The following is a 13,689-nucleotide window of genomic DNA, read 5'->3' on the forward strand; positions in this document are numbered from 1 at the left end:
CAGGTGCAGACATGTGCCTTTAACAAAGTCCATCTTGAATCTAAACTATAATGTGTTGTACTCTTTTGTCACCACTAAGTGGAAGCACAAGTTCCTCAGGACCTTTGTAGAAAAAAAAAATTGTATTGTGGTCTAGACAACCCAAAATGTGTTGTCCACATATGCGGACGCCAGGCCCTAGGAGGATAACTTTAAAGCTGCGCTGTGTAACTTTTCTGGAGGAGGGTCTGTCGCCTGTTTGTCTCCATGGAGATACTATTGCTGTGCCTAGAATGTTCTACAGCATGTTATTAAACTTATTTATCTCCATGTAAACAAGATTAGACCAGGTTACATGTCAGATCTGTGCAGGGGAGACAAGAAGAATGTGTGAATGTGGATGAATGAATGAATGAATATTGTATGAATGAATATTGTTTATTTGAGCATAATAAAAACAAACAAAAACAAAACAGTGTACACCCAGATCCCAAGTTTGTGCTCAAAAGGAGTAAGCCGAAGTAAAATACTTGTGTGCGCTTACCCCCCATATTTAAGAATGTGTGAATGTGGATCCACCAGAGAAGTTACGCAGTGTCCTTTAAATGATCCAAATGAACATTTTTATGGCGTGTTTCATGCCCTCTCCGTCCGGAAGGGGGCAGTCGGATGTCTGCTAGAGGCGCTACAGTTTGTTACAGTAACAAATAGTCTTTCGATGTTTTATATTGTTCATCTCTCACGTGCAGAGTTTAGATTTTAGAAAAAGTGTTTAGAGAACGAAAAAACGCTTTCCTGAGTTAGTTTGACTGGAGAGAAGCGCCGCTCTCCAAACAGGAGGGGGCGCCAATGTTTCAGAGGCATCACAACAAACAACATGGCGGCGCGCACTTCCGGTCAGAGCCGCTCCGGAAACATACAACTCCAAATAAACTCTCAGACAAACTCTGAGCTAAAGGGCGCAGAAAAACAAGTATTTTATCAACAAAAACGTCTCTCTTCTCCACACATCCTCCTCGGTGGCAGCATACACTGCGCTTTGACGCAGAAGTCCGCCTCTTTTTGGTGTAAACCCGAAGTAAACCCGGAGGACACCCGGAGTCTAGACGCACCTCCGCGGAGCCGGAGCGTTTACCGGAGCTTTGATCGCGTGAGGAGAGTTTAAAGCGAGTCTGGAGCTCAGAGATCCTCGGCACTAAACCAGGACCAAGAACCAGGTTTAAACCCGGTCTAAACACCAGGACTAAACCAGGACAAAGATCCAGATCTAAACCAGGACTAAACCGGGACTAAACCACGTCTTAACGAGTTGTAAACCGGGATTAAATCTGGTCTGAAGCGGGTGTATGAGGAGAAATGTGCGGGGTCCCGGTGCAGCTGAGAGAGGCAGTGAAGCAGCGTCTGGCTGCGGCTGCGGAGGAGATCTTTGAGCTTTTGGAGAAAACCATCGCAGAATATGAAGAAGAGACCGAGAGACAGAGACAGAGTCTCCTGGAGCAGCTACTCCACATACGGGGACAAGGACTTAAAATAGGTACCCTCCCATCCTCCTGTGTCCCTGTGTGTCAGATGCCCTCCCACCCTGTTGTGTCCCTGTGTGTCAGATGCCCTCCCACCCTGTTGTGTCCCTGTGTGTTAGATGCCCTCCCACCCTGTTGTGTCCCTTTGTGTCAGATGCCCTCCCACTCTTGTGTACCTGTGTGTCAGATGCCCTCCTGTATCCCTGTATTGTTAGACTGCAGCTGTTGTGGTGTGTCAGATGCCCTCCCAGATGTTGTGGTGTGGCTGGATAAATACAGCGGGAGAAATTATCATGTAAAAAACATTTGTGGATTTGACTTTTGGAGATTTCTGATGAAAATCCCAGAGAATGAGAAGAATCCTGACTGCTGTGTCAGAGAGACCTTTCAGCTGTTTAGTAGATTGTGATCTAATCATAGATTTTTTTCGGCTCCAGCAAAATGGAGCTCATGGAGGCTAGCAGTTATGGCAGCAAATCTCGGCCCGGTTTCACATTTGGAATTCCAACCACAACTATCATAGCAACCAAAGAGCCAATCAGAAGCAAGGCTGTTGAAGATAACGCTTTCCAGCCATGCTGTTAATCAAACCAGTTCCTAACTCTAGCAGGAGCCACCTCGAGGAAAGAAGGCGCCTGATTAATCTGTTATTAATATCTTGTGCTCACTTCCTGTTTGGATCTCGGCAGCTAGCAGTGTAGATGTGTCATGTGAGAGACATGTACAGTCTGTGGTTTTCATCTGTTCTTGTGTCTTGCTGCAGACTGTGACTTGCCTGTGGAAGCAGCAGAGAGAGAACCCCCCCACCCACGAGCCCCTCCACTCCTCAAACAGCACTCTGAGGTCCCCCACCTCCTCAATGAGCACTCAAAGGAGCCCCACCCACTAAAAGAGGAGCAGGAGGCACGAGACGTCACGGATCGACTCTGTGGAGAGGTGAAGACGGAGGGGCAGCTCTCAGGTAGATTTATTAATGTGATTTTTTATTTTTTTTTAATCTGACAAAACATAAAGCTGAAGAAGGAGAAGAGAGAGGCAAGAAAGGAAGGAGAGAGGAGGAACGCAAAGAACAGAGTGCAACCTTTGACCCACAAAACATCTTCAAATCTACAACAGCATCTCAATCCTGAACAATTCCTCTAACTAATACTTGAATGCAAATATATATACATTTTTGCGTTCTACCATGTTGTTGGGATGGACACTGATTGTGTTGCGATAGCGCTCTGAAGGGGGAGTGAGAGCGGAGAGCAAAGGAAGGGGAGACTCAAAAAAGAGTGAACATTCAACTTATACAACATGTTAATACATTGTTTGGGTGAATATAGCACTTCCAAAACAATTAACGGTAACATGGTGATCCAACTATGTTATGTGTAATAGTTAATACCCCACAGAAGTAAAATACCCGCTCTAAACACACACACACCCTAACATCTATGTGTGTGACATGTGCATATAATATATACGTGTGTGTGTGTTTGATATGTGTTTCAGAGTTTGAGGCAAGTGGAGTTTTTCTGCAGAGTGACCAGCAGGCATCGCTCTCACACGGAGCTTGGACAGGTGCAGTTTTATACATATTTAGATTTTGGTGAAACAGGAAAAAAAAGGACAAATGTTAAACTCAGAGACAATAACTGCAATAAAATACATTAAAATATAATAACTCAGTTTGCTTTGAATTTTATGGACTATAAAAGAGAGGCTGGAATAACAAAATGCCAGCTCATGACTTTAAAGCCAGAAAACACTGATGACCATGTGACCTGTGGAAATGTCACTTTTTATCAGTAATGTGGAGTCAATTTCAGTCTGTCAGCTGTTTTTGGTGTTTGGAGTTTAAAGTGGAGCCATTCTGTATACTGAACTATTCAGAGCGTTTGACTGTGTTATAGATGTTTCTCCTCACCTTTTACTCACCCACAGTTGTATTTGGAGTGATTTGTGCATGTTTGAGCAATCTATTTTCACCACACCATTTTGCTGATCAACCTTCGTTTACACCTCCATCGGTGCACACCCACTGCTCTCCACTTACATCCATCAGCAATTTTATTTTCTTAATCTGTGATACATGTTGGATTCGTCAGCATCGCATAGTCATTTTGGCACAAACGAAACAGCTGTTTTCTAAATCAGTGGACTTGTTACTTTTATTAAGTAATTTTAGATGAATATTGTGCTTTAAAATGCCTAAATTCTAACATAATGATCCACGGGTGTCATAGATTATAACTGTAGAGCAGACACGAGCTCAGTATGTCAGCTTTAAATCTCTTTTCTGTTGTTTTTCAGAGGACACTATGGGCCTGGGCCCTGAGCCTTTGGACTGTGCTGCTCCTGTGTCTCCAACAGGGGGCGTGTCTCTAGCGGGGGGCGTGTCTCTAGCAGGGGGCGTGTCTCTCGCAGTGGCCGTGTATCCAGCAGTGGGCGTCTCTCCAGCAGAGGGTGTGTCTCCAGCGGGAGGCTTGTCTCCAGCGGGAGGCGTGTCTCCAGTGGCAGGCAATAGAGGACGTACGCGGCGTGTTCGGGAGTGTCCTCTGTGCGGGCTGCGTTTCCAGTCGACCTTTAACCTGGAGACTCACCTGCGCGTGCACACAGGCGAGCGACCTTTCACCTGTCCAGTTTGCGGTAAAACCTTTAACCGAAAAGACAGTTTAAACAACCACCGCAAGATCCACGAGGGCGAGACGTTCTGCTGCGGCGTCTGCGGCAAACACTACAGCGACAAGTCCAACCTGCGCCGACACGCCATAGCTGCGCACGGCAACACGCACGCCCCCGCAGAGCCATGCCGGACTGTCCACTCGAGGCGCTAGAGAGACTGGCCGAGGCTTTAAACTCTGACTGTATAGGATCTGCTGAGGAAGCAGAACTAATATTACAGCCCTTTGTGAAGCAGGTATTTTCAATTACATCATTACAAATGTTCTTGTATATCATCACAAAACCTTTAGGACAGAGAGCCCTGCCCTCTGTGAGAGCCCTGCCTTCTGAAGAGCCACGCCCTCTGGAGACTCACATCCTCTGAAGAGCCATGCCCTCACCCTGATTGTGTCCACATCGTTTGATATTTGTGTCGACAGAAAGGATGTTAAAGTGCCTATGACAGGTTTTCATGATCATGATTGTACTTAATCTGGTGAGATAAGACCTGCTGTAAATGATAAATGGTAAAAGATCGAGACGAAACAGTTTGTGAAAAAAAAGTTGAAAAACATGTTGAAAATTACAGAGTTCTGTATTGGTGACGTCACACTGGAAGAATTCTGTCCATTCTGTCCATTTCGGCACAATTTACACAAGAAACACATTTTTCTGATACTTTAAACATGATTTCAGCAACATAAAGGGGTTTTCTTATAATTTGATTTAGCACATGATAATTCCTGTGATATTAGAAGAGTTTTGACCCAGTTTATCACATGGTTGCTTGGTAACAGTTATGGTATTCCCTAGCGTGATGTCAGGATTTACAACCAGGAAGTAAATTTGACACCTAAAAATGCCGAAACCTGAAAAAAGAATTGTATGTTGTTGTTTTGACCTGAACATCTCTGATTGGTTAATCCATCTGTCAATCACACCCTCTGGTATGTGGGAGACAGGATATGCCACAAAGACAATGATCCTTTGCTCGACTGTTCTTAAAGTGTTTTATTTTTTTTGTTTTATCTGAACATTTTGAAAACAAATATTAGGAGAAAAAGTTGAACAATTCTGCTTTTGTTTGTGACTGAAATCGTGTGACGTCACAGAATAAAAAGGCTTGTTTTAAAGGGAAATTATTTTTTTAAATGGTGACACTGAAACAAATGTCTGAAATGTGCCAGCATCTGTGTCTGAGAGACCAAAACATCTTGACCTGTGAGGTCACACGCCCCATGATGTCCGTCATGGAGCGTGTGACCGGTCGTCTGTCTCTCACAGGAAGTTCAATCTCTCTGTGGGAACACGTCCTGTTTACTGCAAACATACAAAATAGAGAGACGGAAGAGAAGAGAGAGAGAAAAGAAGAGAGAGGGAGACAAATATTAACAACAAAATACACTTTTGCTTGGCCAAAAAAAACTCGCCACCTGGATTTAATTAATAATAGGTTGGGGTCGCTGCAGTTGGTCAGATCTAGGTTTAGCAACAGTCTGTGCTCAAAGAATGAGGTCAGCTGACACCTGAATATACTGAATGACCAGGTTATTCCATCAATGGATTTTTTCTTCCCTGATGGCACGAGCATATTCCAAGATGACAATGCCACGATTCATCGGGCTCAAATTGTGACAGAGTGGTTCAGGAGCATGAGACATCATTTTCACACATGGATTGTCCACCACAGAGTACAGAGCTTAACCCCATTGAGAATCTTTGGGATGTGCTGGAGAAGGCTTTGTGCAGCGGTCAGACTCTACCATCATCAATGTAAGAGGTGAAAAATTAATGCAACACTGGATGGAAATAAATCTTGTGACATTGCAGAAGCGAAATCGAAACAATGCCACAGCGAATGCGTGCTGTAATCAAAGCTAAAGGTGTAACAACCAAATATTAGAGTGTGTGACCTTTTTTTTTTTTTTTGGTGGCAATTTCTTTTTTGGTCAGGCAGTGTATTTAAAGCAAAAGGTCATTGTTGTTTTCACTTTGAACAAATAACATTTATACTACAGTTCAGAGGTGTCTAAACACAGAGCCGTGTGGACACAGAGAGTCACTGTTCTCAGGTTTGACAGGGCCCTGCACCTTTAATAAGGCCAGAACATTATTTTAGCTCTGAATCACCATGTGACGCTTGTGGTGATTCCAGAGTCTAAAATATGACGGCGTCGTACTCCCTGATGAGGACAGACACAGTTTTCCCTGTTGATCACATTGTACTTTGCCATGAAATATCCAAAAGGTAAATTCACAAATGTTGAGCCTCATCATTTCTATTAGAGACTAGACCCAAGACCTCAGTGTGTTACAACATCTGCATTTGAACAATCTTCACTTGAACACATCTGTGTCACCCATAGACTGTGGTGATGTCATCAAACACAGACACTGTGGTGACAGTGGCAGAAACACTTATATTTAGACATTTACATAAAAAGCTGTGCCGTGATGATTTGGGCCATTTGAGCAGAGGCCTGAGGGCCACAGTTTGGACCCTCGTTTAAACACACGACTCATTATGGGGCATTCAAATGTCTTTAGAATTTACATGTTTTAAAAAAATCGATCATCTTAATAATTATCGTGATTTTATTGTTAATCACAATTCTTTTCTTCCTGTGTCGTCGTCACGGTGACAGACGTAAACAGACAGCAGCAGAAGGACGCTCAGAGGTCGATGCTGCTGCTGCCGTGGCGACCGTCTCCAGGAAACCAGCAGCATCAGCACCGCCCTCCATCCATCCCCGTCCCACCACACACGCCCTCCTCCTTTTCTCTCCTTCTCCTCACCTTCATCCCTCCACCCCCCACAGCTCACAAACACACACACACTCCCTCTACCTCTCCCTCTTTCCCTTTTCTCCTCCTGCTCCTCCTCCTCCTCACTCCATCCCCCAAAGCAAGGTCTCCTCTTCTCTGTCCCTCTTCACTTTCATCTTTCCCTTCATCCACCCTTCAGAGTACACACCCTAACCCTCTCTTCTCTCTTCCCTCTCCTCACTTTCATCCCTCCATCCCCCAGAACACACACATCTTCCTCCTCCTCCGCCTCCTCCTCCTTGCCCTCTTCCCCCACAGACACACCCCTGTCCTTCCCCTCTAAACACCTCTCTTCCTCCTCTTCTCTCTTCACCTTCATCCCTCGCTCCTGTGTGAAAGCTGCCACCACTTTCTCCTGGAATAAATCATTTGACTTGTTTATTTACACTGACAGAGAAGACGTCTGACTTTGTGCCATTTTTTATTTCATGTGAACAGTCGTAGTAAACACAGAGATATTAACCATAAACAGGTCACACATCTGCTTTTCACACTGGGACTTTTCAGAACTCACATCTGCATCTCAACAATATTCACTCGAGCTGCTCCATCTGTGTTAAATATGAGTGGCCTAAATGTGGTGATGTCATCAAACAGTGATACTGCCACCACTTTTAAGAAATCATTTATACTGACTGAGGCTGTGATCACACCTGGCCCCGGTTTAGTTTTGGTTTAGTCTTGGTTTAGACCTGGTTTAATCCTGGGTTGGTCCTGATTTGAGCCCAGTTTCGTCCTGTTGTAGACTTGGTTTGGTACTTTTCTAAGACTTGAGTTAGTCCTGGTCTAGTCCTGGTCAAGTCCTGGTAGTTCAGGTTAGTCACAGTTTTGAGGAAGTCAGTGATATGATGCTGCAGTTTTTATATCAATGAAAGTGAGTAAAACCCACATATTGTTACTGCTGTGAAAAAATTATATATGTTTATGAATAATAATCAATTTGCAAAGCCTGGTGACTTATGAAATACAAACGGTTTATTCAGGACAGGGCCCTGGCCACAGATCAGCCTCTGAAGCAAGTCTCTCTGAGTGTCTCCTCTGGCTCTCTTTCCCCCAGAGCATCTGAGTCCTGAGCAAACCTTACACAAATACAGTAAGAACAGGCAAACTCCTGAACCAGCACTGAACCAGGACGGAACCAGGACTGAACCAGGACTGAACCAGGAGTGTGTTATATAATGTGTGTAACATAAATATTTAATCCAACAATGTTTCCGAACGTTGATCCAACACGACTCATTCATAATTTAGGTCCTTTAAACAGAGACCGACCTAAGCCTGGTTTAGTTCTGGTTTAGTCCTGGTTTAGTTCTGGTTTAGTCCTGGTTTAGTCATGGTTCATCATCAGTATGGTTCATATTTTTTGTTAAATGTGCAGGTCAACCCAGGACTAAACCAGGACTAAACCAGGACTAAACCAGGACTAAACCAAGACTAAACCAGGTCTAAACCAGGACTAAACCAGGTCTAAACCAGGTCTCAGGTGCTCTCTCAAATGATGTAAGCATGTGAATAACTCAAAGTCATGAATAAAGCACAAATGTCACAGAAAACAATATTTCATCCAGATGCCCTTCCATCCTCCTGTATCCCTGTGCCTCAATGTCCCTGTGACATGTCAGATGCCCTCCCTGTGCCTCAGATTGTGTCAGATGCCCTCCCTGTGTCAGAATATGTCAGATAGGGTCATTTCTGATCAGAATCTGCAGAGTTTGTGGTCTTCAGAAACACTGAATTCTGCAGTTTTTTGTCAGACATGAAAAGACAGAACAGAAGACCTCAAACACACACACCTGCACCAAAAATAAAGTAACTCAAAAGGAAAAGTAACTCACAACAAATGAGAGTAGATTTGTAAACCTGTACATGTAATTATAATTGAGTACATTTTAAGTATGTAATGTTATTATTTTAAATCCTTTACAGAAGTGTCGTCTCTCACACCCAGCACCGCCGCCTCTGACTGTTTCACTCATCAGGTTTAAAAACACTCATCTAAAAGGCTCCTGAAACGGCACTTAAACAAAGTTATTCACTAGAGCTGGGGGAGGGTTTTTTCAAATGTTTTTATGTTGGGTTTAGACCTGATTTAGACCTGCTTCTTATATAATGTAAAACTGACTCTTGTGATCTGTAATCCATGGCATGTTTTCTTTCATTCACACATGTTTGAGTAATACTTTAGTCTGTCTACATCTCCAAAGATCAAAATGCTCTGTTCCACCTTGTGATGTCATGAAGTGGTAGTTTTCAAGTTAACAGCTCATTTTACCTTTAGTTCAGTAGAGATTGGCAGTTCCAGGTCTGAAATGTTCCAGATAATTCTGGTGAAGGTGCCCTGTCAAATCCAGACTAACATCTTTGCATTTTTTATTCAGATGGACATCAGTCTGGTCCCTCGTCTTAAACTCAATCAAACGTGATCGTCCAATCAGATCCAGATTCCTTTCAATGACATATGTAAAACGAAGGAGCTCATTGGTCACCTGTGATTTACAAATAAAGTCACATTTCTCTCATTAACAGAGTTTAGTGCTTCTCTCATTAGTTTAGTTTCCATGGTGCCAGTGCAGGGCAAAGAAAGGGGAGTGCCGGAGGGCCAAGAGGGAAATGGATTCAAAGCTCCAGGTTCATTATGAGATTTACAGAGAAAAGATGCAAATGTACAACCACAGTTTATGTAGGGAGAGGTATTTTTCTGACATTGTTGGAAGTTGCAGTAACAACTCTTGTGTCCTGTTTGCAACAGTAGATAGATTAACAAACCCTCCAGCTCCGCTGCCATTAGAACTAATTTACACATCTAAGTGCAATGAGTTTGCAGTATTCTTTAATGACAATGTTCAGGGCATTAAAAAAATACAATTTCACAACGCAAATAACATCCCAGTACCCAGTTAGACACTTAGAGCTGATTCACTTTGCACCTGTAACTGACAAAACTGTCCAAGTCTGTCACCAGTTTGAGTTCATCTACATGCTGCCTCGATGTGTTATCCACTAAATTTCTAAAGTCTGTGCTCAACAGTTTGCTATCACCTTGTTTGCATAATTAACATGTCACTTCAATCTGGAACATTCTCAAGAGCTTTGAAAACTGCAGTTATCAAGCCTCTCCTAAGAAGCGCTGTCTTGATGCCACAATATTGAACAATAAGAAATTACAAATCTGACATTTTTAGGCAAAGTCCCTGAAAAAGTTGTTTACCAACATCTTATTAACTTTCTCCAAATGAACAACTCCTTCGATGTCTTCCAGTCAGGTTTTAGACCCCAGCACAGCACTGAGACGGCTCTTATCAAGGTGACAAATGACATCTGTCTCAACACTGATGCAGGCAAAATCTCAGTTTTGATCCTGTTAGATCTGAGTGGTGCATTTGACACTGTGGATCATGGGATCCGCTTACAGAGACTAGAGGACTGGGTGGGCATCTCTGGTACGGCACTAAACTGGCTCAAGTCCTATTTAGAAAACAGGGAGTACTTTGTTGAAATTAGAAAATGTGTCTCAGATAAAATGTCCCTGACCTGTGGGGTGCCCCAGGGGTCAATCCTGGGACCCCTGTTGTTCAATCTCTACATGCTGCCGTTAGGCCACTTAATACGCAGCAATAATGTGTCCTACCACAAATTACACTCAGATCTATGTCTCACTGCAGCAGGTGAATATGGACCAGTGGATTCACTCTGCTACTGCATCCAACAGATCAGTGTGTGGATGAAAAACAACTTTCTCCAGCTAAAGTCAGACAAGACTCAAGTCATAGTCTTTTTTGTTCATAGAAACATAAAGAAAGTGTCAGCAGTCACCTCCAGTCTCTCGCTCCAAAACCGTCAAATCAGGCCAGAAATCTATGGGTAATAATGGATTATTGGAACTTTAACTGCCACATCAAATCAGTAACATCTGCAGCTTTTTACTATCTAAAAACATTGCAAAAATCTATAGTAAACTGTCAAAACCAGACTTAGAGAACTTATCCATGCATATGTGTCCAGTAGGTTCGACTACTGTAATGGCCCGCTCACCGGTCTCTCCAAACGTTAAGACAGTGTTAAGACAGCTACAATACATCCAGAATACTGCTGCTCGGGTCTTGACTAAGAAGAGGAAGTACGAGCACATAAGTCCTGTGCTCAGGTCTCAGAACTGGCTCCTGTGACAGGCCTCTTTTTTGACAATGTTTAAATCCAGGCTCAAGCTGTTCTTTTTTAGCTGTGCATATGACTGAAAGGATCATATTCTGCACTTTTCTTCTTCAATTTTAATCTTATAATTGTTATTTGTGATTATTTATGTTTTCATTTGTTGTATAGTGATTTTAACCTCCTGAGACCTGGCGTCCTCATATGTGGACAACACGTTTTTAAATTATTAGATGAAGAATAACAGCATACAAGAACAGCAACAATGTAAATATATTATTTTATATTCATTTTTAACAGTTTAGAATGTTTAGAATATTTTATTTTAATTTTTTTTTTTTTCTTCCTGCTCCTGTCAGCAGCTCTTCACATGAGACACATCATTCCAAGAGGCACAATTGTTGTTTCACATTTTGTTTTTACATTCAGGACAAATGTTACTGTGTTCAGTGTCTCTATAAATAGTTTTTGCAAATCATTATTAAAATGTTTTATCAAAATGAGTAAAATGTCCACATATGAGGACATTTGATTTACATATTTCTTTCTCAGAATCTACATAATGTAAAAAGATAATTCTTTCTATTTAGACTCATCAGGTCCCAGCAGGCCCAAATAACAAAGAGAAATTAATAAAGAATGTCATGCAAGAGCTCGGGTCTCAGGAAGATAAGGCTGATCTCAGCAAATCGCAAAAAGACATTTAGTGTTCCAAGTTTGTGACGCCGTGAGATGACGCTTAAACTAGCATAAACACTAACTTATTCCAGTTTATCATCAGTTTTTTGCATTTATTTCATTTATCTGCACCTCTATGCTGCATTTTGACCCATCTTTATTTAATACATTAGGGTTTGCTAGTGCTAGTTTCATTATACACTACAAATGTAATATTTTTGTCTTGGCAGGAATTGCGTGCAACATAAACAGGAAACAGCTGGCTAAGTCAGTTTAGCGAAGCATATCAGCTCAACATATAAATTGCCCTCAGTGGAAATTCGGTGATAAATCACAAAATCAAGTCAGAGTCTGGTGAGAAACTATTATTTTCTGTTTATATCTGTTTTTTGTTTTTTTTTGCGTCTTAATGATGTTTATTGGTCTTCCAGTGACTGCGTGGAGGCGTATCCAGTCCTGCCCTCTCAAGTTTGCTGTTGTGCTGTTGATGTGTTGCAGTTCCTGTAGCTCTGCTGTTTTTATATCTGTCCTTTGCCTCGTGGTGGCTCAGCCTTTGGATTTGTCACACCTGTGTCACACCCAAATACGTCCTGGGCCATTTGTAAAGGAAACACTCCCTGTCCAGGGGGGCCTCAGGCAAGAGTGAAGGTGTATGGAATTTAAAAACACAGTGGAGCACCTGTCTATCCTCCTCCTCTCTCCTCCTCTCCTCCTCTCCTCCTCCTCCTCCTCTTCCTTTCCTCTCTCCTCCTATCCTCTCCTCTCTCCTCCTATCCTCTCCTCTCTCCTCTCCCCTCCTCTGTCCTCCTATGTCCTCCTCTGTCTTCCTCCTCTATCCTCCCCCTCTCCTCTCTTTCTTTGGCTGATTGTTGTTCTCACTAATTGCCTTGACCTAATTCTCTAAATCCTCCGTAAACATTCTCAGAATCTGTGTCAAAATCTCAGTTTAAAGATTAAAGCTGCACTGTGCAACTTTTCTGTTGTTCTGTCTGTCAGTGGATTTGTCATTTTGCCATTTCTCCACAAATCTGACCTATAACTTGGCCCAGTGGCATCGTCTTGTCTCCATGACAATACACAAGTTTAATGCCATACTACGGAAAATTCAAAGCATATTCATAGAGACCCCCAGGTATGAGGCCCCTCAGATATGTTACAGGTATTGTACTCCTGACCGGGTACTGGCTCAGGTCTGGTCCTGGTCCTGGTCTTGGTCTTGGTCTTAGTCTTGGTCTTGGTTCTGGTCTTGGTCCTTGTCTTGGTCCTTGTCTTGGTTCTGGTCTTGGCCTTGGTCCTGGTCTTGGTCTTGGTCCTGGTCCTGGTCTTGGTCTTGGTCCTGGTCTTGGTCTTGGTTCTGGTCTTGGTCCTTGTCTTGGTCCTGGTCTTGGTCTTGGTCCTGGTCCTGGTCTTGGTCTTGGTTCTGGTCTTGGTCTTGGTCTTGGTTCTGGTCTTGGTCTTGGTCTTGGTTCTGGTCTTGGTCCTTGTCTTGGTCCTGGTCTTGGTCTTGGTCCTGGTCCTGGTCTTGGTCTTGGTTCTGGTCTTGGTCTTGGTCTTGTTTCTGGTCTTGGTCCTTGTCTTGGTCTTGGTCTTGGTCCTGGTCTTGGTCTTGGTTCTGGTCTTCGTCTTGGTTCTGGTCTTGGTCCTTGTCTTGGTCTTTGTCTTGGTCCTGGTCTATATAAATAATGTAGTAAAAGATATGAGTTATAAATAAATAGGAAAAGAGCCAGTCTTTTGAAAGGCTCTTTCATATGAATAGATCCAATAGATTCGGATCCCCTAAAAGAGCCGAAAGTCCCATCACTGAGGAGGGGAGAGGAGAGAGGCGAGGAGGAGAGGAGGAGAGGAGAGAGGAGAGAGGAGGAAGGGGATTATGTGAATAAATCAGATC

The 13,689-nt window shown here is 43.0% G+C and overlaps 1 protein-coding gene across 1 annotated transcript; it reads left to right on the plus strand.

Moving 5' to 3' along the window:
- Positions 1 to 864: 864 nt before the first annotated feature.
- Positions 865 to 5,278, plus strand: LOC129456639 (zinc finger protein 865-like). The gene is made up of 4 exons (XM_055225127.1): positions 865 to 1,513; positions 2,263 to 2,460; positions 2,997 to 3,065; positions 3,798 to 5,278. The coding sequence occupies exons 1-4, from the start codon at positions 1,336 to 1,338 to the stop codon at positions 4,319 to 4,321; spliced, it is 969 nt and encodes a 322-aa protein (XP_055081102.1). The 5' UTR covers positions 865 to 1,335; the 3' UTR covers positions 4,322 to 5,278.
- The last annotated feature ends 8,411 nt before the right edge of the window (positions 5,279 to 13,689 follow it).

This window comes from Periophthalmus magnuspinnatus, chromosome 11 (assembly GCF_009829125.3).
Source record: "Periophthalmus magnuspinnatus isolate fPerMag1 chromosome 11, fPerMag1.2.pri, whole genome shotgun sequence".
NCBI lineage: Eukaryota > Metazoa > Chordata > Actinopteri > Gobiiformes > Gobiidae > Periophthalmus > Periophthalmus magnuspinnatus.